At 40.5% G+C, this 15,994-nt stretch overlaps 1 protein-coding gene across 1 annotated transcript; it reads left to right on the top strand.

Annotated features, from left to right (window-relative positions):
- The first annotated feature begins 1,228 nt into the window (after positions 1-1,228).
- On the top strand, positions 1,229-15,853 carry si:ch211-225h24.2. Its single transcript, XM_005914524.3, has 4 exons — positions 1,229-1,692; positions 7,904-7,960; positions 12,603-12,718; positions 13,970-15,853. The coding sequence occupies exons 1-4, from the start codon at positions 1,606-1,608 to the stop codon at positions 14,421-14,423; spliced, it is 714 nt and encodes a 237-aa protein (XP_005914586.1). The 5' UTR covers positions 1,229-1,605; the 3' UTR covers positions 14,424-15,853.
- Positions 15,854-15,994: the final 141 nt, after the last annotated feature.

Below are 15,994 nucleotides of genomic sequence, written 5' to 3'. Positions count from 1 at the left end.
TTTTTTCTTGTTAATGAATGACTCAGCAGCTTTTTATTGAAGTTTGAAGTTTAACTGCTAATAGTCAAGAGGAAAAAACCCCTTTGAACAGTTCAACACATCTTAAGAGACACTCTGATCTGAAACTGAGTAGCTAAAAATATTTAAACAATGGCTGTGAGAAAAAACAAAAATCAAACAGGGTCTGGATCACAGCTATGCCCCCAGAAGTACATTGTTGTTGTTATTTAATTTTTCTTTCTTCTGTGTGGTCATCAGAATTAAAATACTTTATGGATCCCAGGGGGGAAAATTGCTTTGTTACAGAAGCTCAGTTAAAATATAAAAACAAAAGTTTGGGACAGCGCAGTAGTCTGGTGGTTATCGGTGTTGCCGCTTAGCAAGAAGAAGTTTTTGGGTTCAAATGCAGGCTGGGGTCTCTCTGTGAGGAGTTTGCATTTCTGCGTGTGTTCCTTCCTGGTAATATGGATTTCCTCTACAGTCCAAAGACATGTGAGAGATTAGGTCAATTGGTGATTCTCCAAACTTTCTTTAAAAAGATAAGTAAAGTGCAATGTTAAACTAAATATTTTAAAATCAAAGAATACTGTGTGCTCTTAAGGGGGTGAAAATAGCGCAGGTGTCACAAGTTGTTTGGTACTTCATTGAAACACAGACCAAAATAATATTTTCCCCAATCTTCCAGTGAGTCTTGCTGCAAATGGGAAACAGATTATGGAAATACAATGCCACAATGATAAGACAGCAAATGTGACACAACAGGCATGTCCAGCCTTTCTCGAGTAATTACAGTTTCCATGCACCTTAAGGTATCTCGATTTTCTGTCAATTTACTCTAGACTGTGTTACATGTTGGTGCGTCTTTATACGAAACACATACACATAGAAATGTTAGTCTTGGTTATTTTCAAGACCAATAACATGTTATAAATTAATGTCCCCAATGACAAATAAATTATGACTAGTGCCACTTCAGAATAAACAACGCAGCAACATACTAATAAGAGCATGTTGAAGCTAATAGTTTTGACACTGTAGTTTTTCTTCTGCGCCTTTAATTCAAATACAAAACAGACTGATGTCGCTATTTATACATTTTGACTCCCTGGTAAGAGATAAAAAAAAGAGGGGGAGAGAGTGACAACAGCTATTCTTGGCGTATACTTGTATACTTCCTCTTCATTTATAGGTGAGATGCGTTGTTATTGGCTGGAGATGAAACGTGTGACCTCTTCCTCTGTCTTCCATGGCAACTTCAAGCAGTCGGAGGAGCAGGGGGATATGGGAGGAGCGAGCGCTTGAGCTCCAGGTGGTCGCGCAGACTGCGTAAAAACGCACGACAAACTATTACGAAACGAATCGCGATCGTCACCTAGCTTCTGACACGTCTATGAATGAGCCGCTAACGGAGAAAGCGGTCTCGATTCTCGGCTGGAGAAACCACCGAGAGAGTTCAAAGGCTAGGGTGATGCGTCGCTGAAAGAGTTATCAAGAAAAGACGGACAAAGCGACGCAGGACAGTGCGGGGTCGACTTCAGAGTTTCTCATACAACTTTTTTTTTCTCTATAGGACCGACACGGTCCATTTCAGCGACAAGTGGAGATATGTTTAAGAAAACCAAGAGTAAAGTGCTGGTGGATTACGCGTCAGAGGAGGACGACATGTCCTGGCACTATCATCACTCCTACAAGGTAATGACACGGATAAAAAGCAAACAGAGGCATTCACTGCTAATAATGGTACGCTTATACTCTGATGAACTCGGGAAGCTGTAAAATTGTAGCAATACAAACATCGAAAACTGTATCAAAATGATTGATTTCACCTGTTCAGGCTTTTTAAAAATTACTTTAATAAACACAAATAAGAATATAAAGTAGCCTGAATAATTATACATCTGTTTAAATAATGACAAATCATAATTCTTCCATTTCTTATGTTTTCTTCTCATAAAAGTTGCCAAATAGACTTCAAACAAAGAAATGGAGGAGGTGCACAAGTGCTGAAACTCAGGTTAGAAAATGCAGCTTGGAGGTCAAAGAAGGGAGCCTGAATCTAAGAGCTAGAGTGTGTGGACTAATTTTGGCACAATACTGCTCAAGTATAAGAAATATAATTTAAATTAAAACGTAATAAAATAAAATACAGGAGGGTAAATTCAGCATGTTATTATAGAGATGGATATGATTTAATGTACAGTAGGTTAGGTTTTACATGCAACTTTGAATCTATTTGCAGTTTTCGTAAAGGTCAGAGGTGTGATTGGTACTTAAGAAGGCATGGTTCACAAATGCCTGTTTGTTGTGGGTTGTGTTTTTTTCTTTTTCTTTTTTTGTTACCCATATTTTCCAGGTAAACAATAAGAGTGTGAGAGGTCTAAAGAACCTCTGTATCAGCACTTGTAAGCAGCTGGGCTCTGTCATGCTGATGGGAGCATGGGGGAGGATGCATACGCACCCACAGACACACAAGGATAGCCAGCCACGACTCATTGCTCATAAGAAATAGCAAGGTGACATGTTTATCAGTTGAGATTCTTGTGGTGGTGTTTTTAACCACTTGGATCAAGTTTTGAGTAAAAACCTACGTTGAGTGAGCATAAGGTGCTCACATCTAGTTGAATAGTGAAGCTCCAGTGAAAGAGGAAGAGGACGGGCGGCTTCCAAATCTCTGGATACATAGATAAATCTGTTAAAACTCATGGGATATTTTATTCCTCATAAAGGTTGGAGTCACAAAATAATGTGCTTTTGTCATGCTTGCGGTATGTAATCAGCTTACTGTATGCATGATCAAAGCTTCTTTAAAAGGCCAGCCATGATTTTAGATTTCTTTTTGGTAGAGCGAGTAGTGAATCACATGTTTAAGGACATTTGCAACACCAATTACATAAAAATGCTCTCCTTAATCATATCAGTGTCATATTTTACTCACTGCCTGCACCTCCATCCCTGTATACACCTCAGACTACATGTATACATTTGTCATGCAGTACACAATTGGGAAAATCCACCAACACCATTTCCCAACATTTTTCATCTGCTGTTGTGACAGTGCTGATATCTGTGACCCTTGGCTTAGTTTTATCGACCTCCAGTTGGGAAATAACGCATGTTTCCCTTACATGTGTAGGGGACAGAGCTGCTCTGAGTTCACTTTGTGTCTCTGTCGCCAGTGGTCACAAACAAAAAACTATAAACTGACCTAGGTTCAGAGCAGCAGCTGCTCTTTAGAGATCCTGGGAAAGCAATCAAGGAGGAGGTGGGTGGAAGGGGGGTCTTGTCCTGTCTGCATGGCAGTAAAGTACATAAAAGGGTCAGGGGTCAGATCATAAAATGCTGTAAACACAGCAAAGACCCAACAGGATGAAGTCAGGATTAAAGTTATGATAACAAAGTCTGCAAAGGAAAGATTTTTTCCTTCCAGTTATTCAAACTGACGTAGCTGCACTGTCTGATTTACCACATGCAGAGCAACCGAAGAGGAGAGCGAAGCGAATCTGCAGCATTTTTGTATCACAATGAAATTGCAGGGATAGCCTTTTGAATTCTTCTGTACTTTTTAAACAAAAAACAAGAAAGACCCCCCCCCCCCAAAAAAAAGGATTAATCCACTTTAAAGCTACAAAAAGTACCAAATCTACTAATTATCTTGACAAATCGAGGACAGAAAATAGATGAGATGACAGCCTGTAAGCACAACATGGGAAAAACACACGACTACTTAAGTGATAATCATGAAGAAAACTAAAATGGTCTTGTTGAGGCTGTCGATTGAGCTCTGTCCTGAACTTTGTGCTGAGTCACACTGTATGGAGTTTTTTTTTTCTGTACCATTTTTTGGTATTAAGTGTAGCTTTCCTGAAAAAGAGAACATTGCTGGAAACTACTCAAAACAACAATAGTCTGATCTGTTGGCTACTGTGCGCCTACACTCAAACCATCAGGAGTCAAGTTTCTGCTTAGGAGAATCTGAAATCCTGCTCTTTAGCTTTCTCCACCCACATATCCAGGTGGCCCAAGAGTCAGCCAGCGACCTTCATTGTGTTATATCTCACACCTCTTCCTCTGTTATTTTGTCTGACAAATATCCATCCACATATTTAAATCTCCTGATCAAAATCTTATTTTTGCTTATCGTCATCACAAGACAGCAGATCTCTTTGGTTGTAATAGTGGAGAGACGTGCAGTCGGACAGATACGGACAAGTAAAACAAAGACAGGGAGGGAGAAAAGAGCAAGAGCAGAGAAATGCATAGCCTGAAGTTACTATCATTCCTTTTGTCTATGAACAGTGCACCGGGGTGACAGCAGGCCCTGTGCCTGCTTGCTTTTGCCACTCACTTCTATTGAAGTTCAACAAGTTGCAAGCAGCTGTCAGCTTGCAGAAGGTGTGTTTGCCTGTTTGTCTGTGGCTTACTGCAGTAACACTCCTAAATGCTTATATAAAACCACCATGACTGTGAAGTGGGGTAATAAGAGTATACATCACGTCTAGCGAACCTTTGAAGGCCTCACTTCTAAATCATTGAGTCATAAAGAGGATAGTAAAGGAAATGTGATCCCCTGCTGAAGGGAAGAGAGTTGAGTTCCTGGACCTGACACTTGTTTGGTCTCACAAGTTTGCCTCAGTCCAACACTAAAAATGTCATAAATAGGATCTGTCTGAATGCTTTCTACATTTAGCTGTTCAATACAGGGACCAGGAGATGGCTTGTTTAACTTGGGATGAAGAATGGGAACAGTGGGGGAGTCTATCTTATGAAGCCGTTTAGTATAAGGATATTAGTTGAATGGTTATTTAGTTTTTTCGATGAATCTAGAAAGAAGGAGAGCCAGCAGAGAAAATATGGGGATTGCAAAAACAACCTGATAAAGACTACACGGATGGATAACAAGGAACAGGTGAGTTTAATCCGACACTTGGGAGAGTGGGGAAACGATCAAAGGAGGGAAGTAAAAGCCACAAAAGGATCAAACCTTCAAAATAAAACAGGAAATAAACTGAAAGAGGTACATGTTAAGGAATCAACAGCACAGACAAAGAGAAAAGTAGGGGTAATGACAACTGGGATAAAATGCAGATGATGATAAGCCCAAAAAATGTAGGTATACATCAATTCAAATGATGTGGCTAGAGTGTTAATAGTGGTGCTCTGTTCATTCTGCTTCCATGAACAAGCATGTGGCCTTTCTCTCCATTTACAGGCTTTCTTTTAAGCCGAGCAAACTTGCTTGGTATTCAGTCTACAGGCGTGATACTGGCATGCATGCCCTCATTTAACCTTTGGCAAAAATGTAAATAAGCATATTTCCCAAGACATTAAACTGTTTCCTTAAATGCTTTCTGTGTCCCTGGGTTTGGAGAATGTGGAGTATAAATACCGCTTCTTTGGTATTGGAATTCAGAGTGGTTCTTTATCGCCCGGCAAGCTCGGTTGTGAAACACTGCGCTTAAATGTGTGCAGACACAAAGAGGGAAAGTGAGAATGCAAAAAAGGCCGCCCTGGGGGTGCGAAATAAGAACTCCTGATCTCTGTTGTTAGGAGAATTTTTTTCCAAAACACTACTCCCCCTTGCCCTGAATCTCCTCCCCCCCCCTCACACACTCTGTTCTGAAGTTGTTAATGCTTTTTACGCTCAAACAGTAGTCAGCAATTGTGTGAGACTGTATCTTTGATCAGCTCAGGTGGCGGAGACCCAGCAGACTTTGCTCAGACATGTCCAACCACCATCTCTCCTCCTCTGTCCCATAGAGTTTGGAGGTGTTAAAAGTTAATGCAGCTTTGATCATTTAGCAGGAATTCTGGCGCCGCTCCTATAGAGGCTCGGCTGTACAATTAATGACTTCAATCAACCTACTTATCATGATTTAATATCCTTAAGTCTTCTGGGGCAAGTTAAGTAATCAAACTGCAAGATATGGATGATGGGATGTGTCATTTAAAATTCTGAAGGAGTCTAAAGTTTATCAAACTGTAAAGTATTTTCAAGTGCAAATATTGCTTTTGAAAAATGCTTTTGCTTATTGTCACATTTGGCATCTTGGTGTAGAAGTTGAGACAGTTAGAATCTAAGAAGAGATACAAGTTAGATGTAAATACAGCTGAAATAAAACGATGGCGTGAAATAACACTGACACTGTAAGCCGAAATAATGGCTGGTATAAATACTTATGCCATGATTTGGAAGAGATGACAGAGGTGTCAGGTGACTGAAACTGGTGGGCAGGTGGTAAAAGAAAAGGACCTGGAAATGTCCACAAGAATTCCAGGAAAAAGTGAGGTGGAAAAAGTGTCGTAAGGGAATGACTGAGGTAGTGACAAAGATAATGATCCTCAATATATTTTGTAGTGGTTTGTATTTAGGTGTGATGTTTTACTAGGAGTGTACTTCCACAAAAAACATAAAAAAGTGTATTTCAAATTTAATATGAAAGAATGCCGATTTTATTTACCCACCTCTGTTTGAATACATTAAACTATACTTGTTCATTCAGTTATCGTGGTAATTTTATGACGCTAACAAATGAAAACACTCTTGTAGCATGTAACTAAATGATTACTGTTCTGATAAAAACTCCATTAGGTTTACAGTAAACTTTAGTACTTCTACTTTCAGAGCAAGTGCTTTCTTGCTGCAGGCCTAATTCATCCATTTCACACAAATGCCCTTTTTCCTATACCTAAGCACTTTTAAGCTAGTGTTCACGCATCAGGGGCAACTCTGGGTTTGGGATGATTGCCGAGGATACTTCAAATTGTAGACTAGCGGAGCTTTGTGGAAGTGCAAATATAACGGTCTTGGAAAAAAAAATGAAAATTTAGTGAACTGTTATTGTTTGCTTCTTTCGGTTTCTTGCATATTTCTTGTGGGTGTGCAACTATAGTTAAACCCTACAATAATAAAGTGAAAACAGAGAAAACCCCAACAATCAGATGAACCCCTATGAGCAAACGATTTGGCAACAATGGAAAGGAAAAACTCCCTTTTAACAGGAAGAAACCCCCAGCAGAGCATCCCAGTCTGCTTTTAAATACTCTAGAAAACATGTATGCTATGCCTTCTAAGGATGCTGCCTAAGGGAAGCATATGTAATGTAAACAGAATTGGTCCTAGGAAAGAACCCTGTGGAACTCCATAGTTAAAGTATTTGAAGAAGCCTCCCCATTTACATGAAGAAATTGGAGTCTATTAGATAGATATGAGTCAAACCACTGCAGCGCAGTGCTTTTATTACCTACAGCTTGCTCTAATCACTATAATATTCCTTTAACAATGTATATAACCTACTACAGTCTTGAGGAGTCATTGTGGAATAAAAGTGGATAAACATGCAAGTATTAAAGCAGACCATAAAAATTGCTTATATAAATAATAAGAGGTAGAATATTGGTGAATGGAGTTATTTACATGGTTAAACAAAATGCACAAGCCCATTGGCAATTATATAAAAGCCAAAACAAAGGGTGTCAAATAATAACACAAATACAACGTCTATATTAAAAACAGTCTGCAGACTGAAACACAATGAGACCAAAATAGCTCTGTTCAGTCCACATATTGTTGAGGACCATTAAGGGAAGAGGTCATGGGTTTGTTTTCTCTCCCTTTTGTTTAAATCTGCCCTCAGAGCTTAGTGGTTTCCCCCCATCTCTCCCAGCTCTCTATCCATCCATCCATCCCTCCATCCCTCTATCCCTCTATCTCGCACTCCAAATACGGTGTGTTTGTGTTAGCACTTGAAAACGGTTGCCTCCCTTTTTTTTTTTTTTTTAACAGGAAGGCATGCGCACAGTCCGCAAACACACAATCCCTGCTTTAAAATGTGAGAGTTTCTGTTTTGGGGCGGGGAAAGGTTGCTATTTGTCTTAACTCACTGCGGGTGTATGTGTGTCCTAGGACAAAGACATACAAGGAGAGGAAGAGGATGAGGAAGCCGTCACTGCAGTCTCCAAGGTAAACAGCACCTTCACAGCTATTCAGACAGAACACAGACGCAAACACACTATCTGCTTCCAAACATACATCAGCTTACACAGTTGACACGTGATGGTTGTCCGCTCAAAGATATGCACTCAGGCGACCCACGCTTATCTTTCTGTGCACACGCTCAGAACATCGCAGGAATCGACCCTGAAAGAGTCAATCTTATGTCGCCCAAAACATCCAGATGCTTTAAATGGCCAATGCTCTGTCAGTTCACACACGCACGCATGCACAAGCTCAGTGTCACTGCACTGTTTATCTGTAAACACACCAGCTGTCAGCCATCATCCCCCGTCTTATCCTTAACCTTATCGCTGGAAAACTGTCTGGGTTGTTTTGTCACTGTGTGCGTTTGTATTGTCAGCCTTATCCCAAGAAAGAAAAAATAGGTTATTTTGACCTTTCAGTGGACTGTTTCCTTTATTTAAATCACTTCAGTTCAGTCATCTAAGGTATCGGTTTTTATTTTGTAGGAACCTCTGATGTCATATCACAACATGGTTTTGTAAATAGTTTGAGCAAAGCAAAATTACAAATTGGAATATTTTCCATTCAAAATCATGATGCAGGTGCATTTGTAGCTGAAGACAAGTACAAGGCCACTTTTCTGGGAATCCTCTTGTTTTTCAGCAGGTACTTGAGGGTCACCAGCATTTTGCCCCTTAACTTGTATGCCTTGCCTCAGTGGATCAGAGAAGATAAAGTTAGTCTTCACTTGCAGAAGGCTTCAACCTGCGAGTTTTCATCAACCATAACCATATTGGGCTTGCTAACTCTCTAGTGGCACTCTTTAATGCTTTACTTTCCTAGCTGATCTTCTGCAGGAAATCGTGCACTGTTCACAGCCAACTTTGACAGGAAATGACACTGCGTGCCATTCTTTGACAAAGGCCTCATCAGCCAGATTTTACTACATGGCTTTCTTCAGATCATGAAAAATGGACAGCGTGTCCTCCTGGAGCACAACAAGTTTGACTAGCAAGATGGTTTTTGTGCACCTACATAGGAGAATCACATCTGGGTGGAGTGCGGGAAGACTTTCTGAGATCTGGTTGCATCTCCTAGTTAGAGGTGTGGTGCAAAATGTGGGGCAGGCAGTTGTTGCCTTTGAAGCAACATCCCCTTCCCTTTGGAGGCTGATAGCCTCAAGTGGTGACGGCCTGGAGTTTATTAGCTTTGACCGTCCATTTGGTGATTTCTCTTACGGCTTTATTATGCCTCAGCCTGTAGCAGACATCTCTCGGTGCTTTGGGACATCCAATTAAGATGTGTTTCAGGGTTCAACCAGGCCTGCTCCACACTGCATACAGGTTGTGTAATCATAGTGATGTTCATTAAGACCATACATTTAAAACCCCTAAAATTAACCAAACATGTTCATGAGAAAGAAACAATGATTGAAATGTATTACTGTGACTGTGTGTAAGCATCCATCACAGTTTGCACACAGCCTTTCTGGTTCATTTGAAACTTCTAGCGCGTGTGTACATTTTTTCTGTTTAATAAGCAAGCATCTTAAAACCTGTCTGACTGCTTATATTTGACTTTGTCCAGGCACTGATACATGTAGCACTAATTATGTCAGTCAGTACTGCATCCTCACAGCTCTTAGAAACAATGACCAAAATATTTAATATAAGATTTAAGGAGTCACAAATTAGCTGAGCTGAAAGTGAGTCTGCTGGAGGAAAGCTCTGATCAGCTAAATCAGCTTGGTCATCGCTGCTGTAAATATAATAAACAGTGGTTTTATTATGAGGGTTTGAGGACATGTGTCCTTTGTCTGTGGAGGTGAGTTTTATCTCAGCGCTCTGTTCATCTTATAATCTGTGCTGACGGCGGTCCTTTACTCAAAGGCGTGCTGTGTGTGAACTTGTTAAGTCTGATTTGAAACCGCACACAGGTGATTCATTGTCTTTCAACCCCGGCTGGTCGCTCGCTTTATTGTATAGCCACTGTATTTGACTCAGTTCACAGGACATATTTCATACACCGTCCTGTTTGTGAGGACTGGGTGGCCGAGCTGGAGAAGGGAAGGAAACTGAGCATTCTTTCGAGGAGCTGGGCTTTTTGGAGTGGAACAATCAGTGTGGAAGAAAAACAAGGCTGAAAATAGCCACAGACACTGTGGAAGGCTGCAATTCTTTCACCCTCTGTTGTTCCAGCTCATATTAGGACTCACTAAGTGCACAGGGAGCCCTGAAAGTGGAGGTTACCTGTTGCTGTTTCACTCTACGATGTTTCAACAATGTTCATTAAGCTTAATTAACATGCTTTTGTACTTAAAAATAGGCTTTCATGGGCAGATGCTTCTTTACGTTCAGAACTACCACTCTGTTCTATACATTTTATCTAATGCTAAAAATAATGAATTGAATAATTAATTGGTTAACGAGTCAAACTGTAAATTAATGGACAAAAAATATACCCCAATGACTACCACATGAGGCCCCTAAAACCACTTGTCTGCTTTCAGTCCAAAGCTAAGCTAAAACAACCAGCTGCTGGCTTCAATTTTGTGGGAAATATGGGAACATGTTGTTATTATTCACCTTATCAAATTCAAACAAGCTTATATCTTAAATGTTGTTGTTGTTGTTGTTGTTGTTTTTTAAAAATTATTATTTAAAGCTGTTTTTGGTGTCATTAGAAAAGGCAAATCCACTAGAACTTTTCAAGGTATTACAATTGACCCATATTCCTGTGTTTTCTCTGGGCTCTGTTTGCAGAATATAAAGACTGTAAATTATGCATAAAAAAAAGAAGATTGGGTTAAGATATGGGCTAAGAAGACAACTCTCACCTTGCAGAGGAGAGGTAGCACAGGACGTAGTGTGGGTTGTTTATTAATTGGAGGGTCAGTGGTTTGATTCCTGTATATGAAAGTTCAGTATCTTGGTTTGTTTGTGGTTCTACCCCTTTAAACTGTTGCTTTTGGTGCACTGGACAGTTTTTAGATCAATTATGAAATTAATTGGTGATATAAATAATGTTCATATGTAGCCCAAATACACTGCATGTAGCAGAGAGGCAGAGAAGTTGACATCCAGCAACAATACTATAACTGGACCTGTGAGTGAATAAATACATGTGGATGATCAATACCGAAGCTAAGAGTTTCACATAACCAAGGCCTGATTGTGAGCTTAAAACCCCCCTGAATTTATCCCCAATGTGTGCAATTCATGCAGCAATCCCTCTGCTTCAATGTCAGAGGTATGGAAAGAAGAATTTGGTCCATAACACCTCCATTGTTCTGCCAAGCGTGAATAACACAGAGAGCCAGCGAGCCATTTGCTTTACCTTCTTGGCCAGTCACTGAGCTGCTTTGGATCTAGAGGCCCAGAGGTTAGAGCACAGTGGCAGAATAGGCAGGCCTCTATTTGTGCAGGCATGCATGCAAGCACATACACTCATATACGTCCATTCAGAAAGGCTCCAACTCTTTCGGGATCTCCGGTTTCTTTGCTGGACAGCTCGAACTGCTTCTGCAAACCTTATGCAGTTTACACTCGATGGCACTCGGAGAACAAGAGCTGGGCAGTCAAGAGTTGAGACAGGGTGCTGAAACAGCTGAGTTTAGGTTTTGTAAATGTTTTTTGATGATAATAAACAACAGGAAACTGGTAGGGGGGCAGTTTGCCTGCAGGCATGTTCAGAATGAGAAGTGAGTGGAGGATATTTGGGATTTTTTTTTTCTACTTATAATCAAAGAGACTTCCTCTGAGTGAGATGCAGAGGGAGATATGATGCATTTTCACTGAGTAAAGTGTTTAAAGATCCATCACAGATATGAGCTGTATCTTAAGTATTTGCATGTGTATGGCTTTAGCTGGTGGAGCCTATGTAGTGGTAGTTTTGTAAAGTTTGTTTTATCTGTTGGTGACAGATCTTATCATACGTGTTCCTGTTAGGCTTTGGGAGACAGCTGATTTCATATCCAGCTCATTGTTTGTTTGTTTGTTGTAGCTGCTGGTGGCATCCTCTGGTCAGAGATCTGTGCAGGTACTGCACACAGAGCCCTGAACTAAAGTCCTTCATAGGTATGAGAACAATAAAAGCAGTTGAAAGGTCATGTCAGGGTTAAGCTCATTAATCATGTAATATTGTGTATACTGAGAATGCACACTCAAGCAAAGGCGAGCACGGATGTGAGTAGGAGTCAAGACCTTGATAGCTGACCTTGGGAATTCTTCTCAGGCGAGAAACAAAGCCAAAACTTTGTTCCGCGGTCGCTAAGGGCGGCTGCGTCAGTGCTCGGCGGAAATCTGCGAGGGCATGGCAGGGAGGAATTCTGATGTGACGGGGAGGCTGGGATTTTCAGAGGGAGTGGAGGATCTCCCGGTGGAATGTGCTCTATGCCAGTGAGGCCCATAACAGAAATTCCCCCCTCCCCAATCCAAAAAAATAAATAAAGATTGCACGTTCATCAGTGTGAACATGCTGCTCCTCTCAATTCCTGCAAAGCCAACTTTGTGAAATCCTCGTCTTCAGGGTGTATCAATCACTCACAAACAGGCATACAGAGATATCAAGCTAACATGCAACAGATGAGTGAAATCGAGTCAGATCGGCATTTCAAAAACACTCTTGTCTTGCTGGTGTCTCTCAGGAGGCCAAAGTGAAGAAGATCATGTCCAAGAAAGACAGGAGGGAGAAGAAAATGTTCTCATCTAAAGATGACGAGCGTTTCTTGCTGACTGGAGAGAAGCTGGCTGACCGCAAAGGGTGAGGTTATGCGCTTATTACCTTTATCATATTCCAAATATTTCTCTTACAAGGGGAAAAACTGAGCTAACACAAAGTAGAATATGTGACAGAAAATAACTCCAAATGAATAATAAGAATAAGAAGCCGCTCCACTGTTTTCACTTCTATCATGGTGTAGAAGGCAATGTTGTAAGAAATGGTCTTTCTGAAATTATTGATTACCGATCAGCAGTTCTATATAGACATATTGGTTAATAGCATGCAGTAAATGCACAGTCACGTCACAACTACCCACAACATTTCTGGTTTCCATCATGTTTATACAGAGGCACTCAGTAGCCATTACTGGTCAAGTGTGTGAAGTACAAACATTTACACTCCTCACTAAATATAATGGATCCATGTCAAAACCACTTGTGTGTATATTTAGTCATGTCACAGCTACCCACAATAAATATATATATATATATGCATGCATGCATGCCAAAGCTTTATTGTCCAGCTGTTGCTAACTTTCAGACCCCTTGAGGAAGTGGAACATGTATGGAGGTGGAAATCTTAATCAGTTCACTTGCTTTGATAAACAACAGGAATTCCTATATAATAGCTCACTGTAAGTGTTTCCCACCCAGACACTCCTGTTTATGTAGGACAGGGGGGAGGAGGGGGAGGATGGAGGGGTGGTTCTTAGTAAGTGGCTGTTATATATCAACATGTTTAAGACTACAGTTATGGTTATAAGTTTACAGGCACTCATCGTTGGAATGTATGTCATGGTGATTTTGTACTTTGAATGATTTCTTTTAACTTTTCTTCTACCAGGAATGATTGTACAGCAAACATCTGCAATGACTTTAAAAATCAAGAATTGGGTGAATGTATTTTTTTTTCTAATCCACATAGGCTCACATATCTGCATACACTCATTTAAATCTCTCCAGTTGTTTGAAATCATCAGTTCAAACAACTGCGCGTAATCAGATGTTTTTCAGATGTGGCACAACTTTTCCAAGGTTTGGAAGAAACCCCAAACTGTCATGCTCATATGAAAGAAAATTGCTTAAATGTTCAGCATTCAAAAAGTTCAAATCTGCTATAAACTGGAATGTGCTTTTTAAAAAAGTAATCAAAGATGTATGCTGTACAATCACTCCACCCAGAAAAAAAAATCAAAGAAATGCTAAAAAAAAATCCAAAATTGCCTTGATATTAAAATGTCAGTGAATGCAAATTTCTGACCACAACTGTATATTTATTTCCTGCTCAAAGGTCTCACAAGAAAATCAAGGATGAGGAGAAGGAGAAAGAGAAGAAGGACAAGCCAGAGAAGGCCAACTGCTTCTGGGAGAGTGTTACGATGACGATGAGGCAAATATCCCCTGCCAAAAAACTGGAAAAGATAGAAGGTTGGGAACCACCACACTTGGAGAACTTCGCTGAGACTGCTCCTGATGAAGCGCCGGTAGGCAAGAGCCAAAATGGGGACGTGGCAGAGTCATCCCCCAGCTCCCTGAGCATCCCGGCGACGGCGTTAGAGCTCCCCTCCTGGTGTGGACGGGGTCAAGAGGAGGACTCCTCCCGCTACGCTAACCTGTTGGACTCCAATGATTCAACAGCTGCCGTCAAGTGGACGGCCCGTGCTAAAGTCAAGCTGGCCGGCATCAGCAGGATGAGCAGAGGGATTGTATCAGAGAGTGCAAGTGTATGGGAGGGGTTTAAATAGCAGCACTTTATACCTCTGTACTATCAATAAGTCTGACAATCTGAACCAAATATTTCTTTCTATCTAGCTCTGGACACAACCAATGTTAATGTCAACATCATGCTGACATGTTGTAGTGAATCAGAATATAAGACAAAGTATTCTGACTGAATTTGTGACTTTTAAATCACAAAAACTACAACTGAACAAAGGAAAACCTTCAACTGCTGTACATTTTTATCTGCAATACTCACTGGCATGGCAATTACATAAATAATGTTGCCAAGAAATAAGAAAAGTGATTTTTATTTAATCTTTGGGGCGTCACTGGTAGAGACTCAATGAAGAATATCCTGCTGAAGACGTTTTTGTTGGCTCTCACTTCCTTCCTGTCTATGCAGTCGCAGTATGTGAGCGATGAATGTCTTAAGCCTTAACTTGTATGTTAATTATGGGCTGTGCAATCACGAAACAGCTTATGACATAGCATTTACGTGTAAAATACCCGTGTGTGTTTGAGAGTGACAGAAGATGACTTTGTGGGAAGACAGCTGGCATCACGGCTCTGAGATCTGAATCTCTGCTGTTGTATTGGGGCTGATGCTGCACTTGTGCCATATCAGACTTATAATAAGGATTTCTGATCAACATTCATGTCAAAATCGACATTAAAACGGAGAAAACTACATTTCCGGCATGTAATAATTGAAAAGTGATTTAAAAACTCAATGGATTTTGTAATATGCTGACAATACATTGCATTTTAATCTGCAAATGACCAACTTTGTGATCAACTCACCATCTTTATGACATGAACATTTGTAAGATCTCATCTGTAGCATCTATCCCATATGATGGCAAAGCAGCTCTGCTGGTGGTTTCATGGACGGATGTTTTTAAATCTGATGCTGGATATTTGTAATTTTGCTAATGATGGAAAAAGTAAACGCCAAACTAATACTAGGACCATTTCTCATGAGAAGCAGTAGCTCTGTGCACTTGTGCCTTTTCATTAAAATGACATCATGTGTTTGCTGTAAACGACCAATACGCTGAGCTCATTGATGCACCTGTATGTGCTCGACCACACTTCCTGTCTCCAGTTACAAACTAGTGTCTCGGGATGCTTTAAGCTTCACCAGCAGGAGCAACAGAAGTGTTTTTGTTTTTGTTAATTCTTAAATGCTGTGTGATATATTATGTATATTGGCTATAACACATACAATGAAGAGTCTTTTTTTTCCTACGATGATTTTTGTTTTCGTGCTTTCCATTGATATGTACTCATCTTTTCTTCTTTTTAAATGGGTTATTTGTTTGATACTGAAATCTGCTTCATCACAACCAGAGATCTACACATATGCAGCTCCACTGGCCGGGATGCCTGTGACTTGTATTTATTCACTGAAAGGCTGGGACTCATTTTTCTCCAGAATAAAGATCTAAACTGACACGCTGCCTCTGCTTCTTTCAACGTTTTGCGAGTGAAGTGAACACACTGGACTTTGCTTTTGGAAACTATCTGGACTAATTCAGCGATCCAAACAGAAATTGTCTCCTCTGATTCCCCCCCCCCTCTCTCTCTCTCTCTC

This window comes from Haplochromis burtoni, unplaced genomic scaffold (assembly GCF_018398535.1).
Source record: "Haplochromis burtoni strain Fernald_Lab_line unplaced genomic scaffold, NCSU_Asbu1 Contig_8, whole genome shotgun sequence".
NCBI lineage: Eukaryota > Metazoa > Chordata > Actinopteri > Cichliformes > Cichlidae > Haplochromis > Haplochromis burtoni.
Note: the sequence above shows the minus strand (reverse complement) of the source record. Positions and strands in the feature narration are given on the sequence as shown.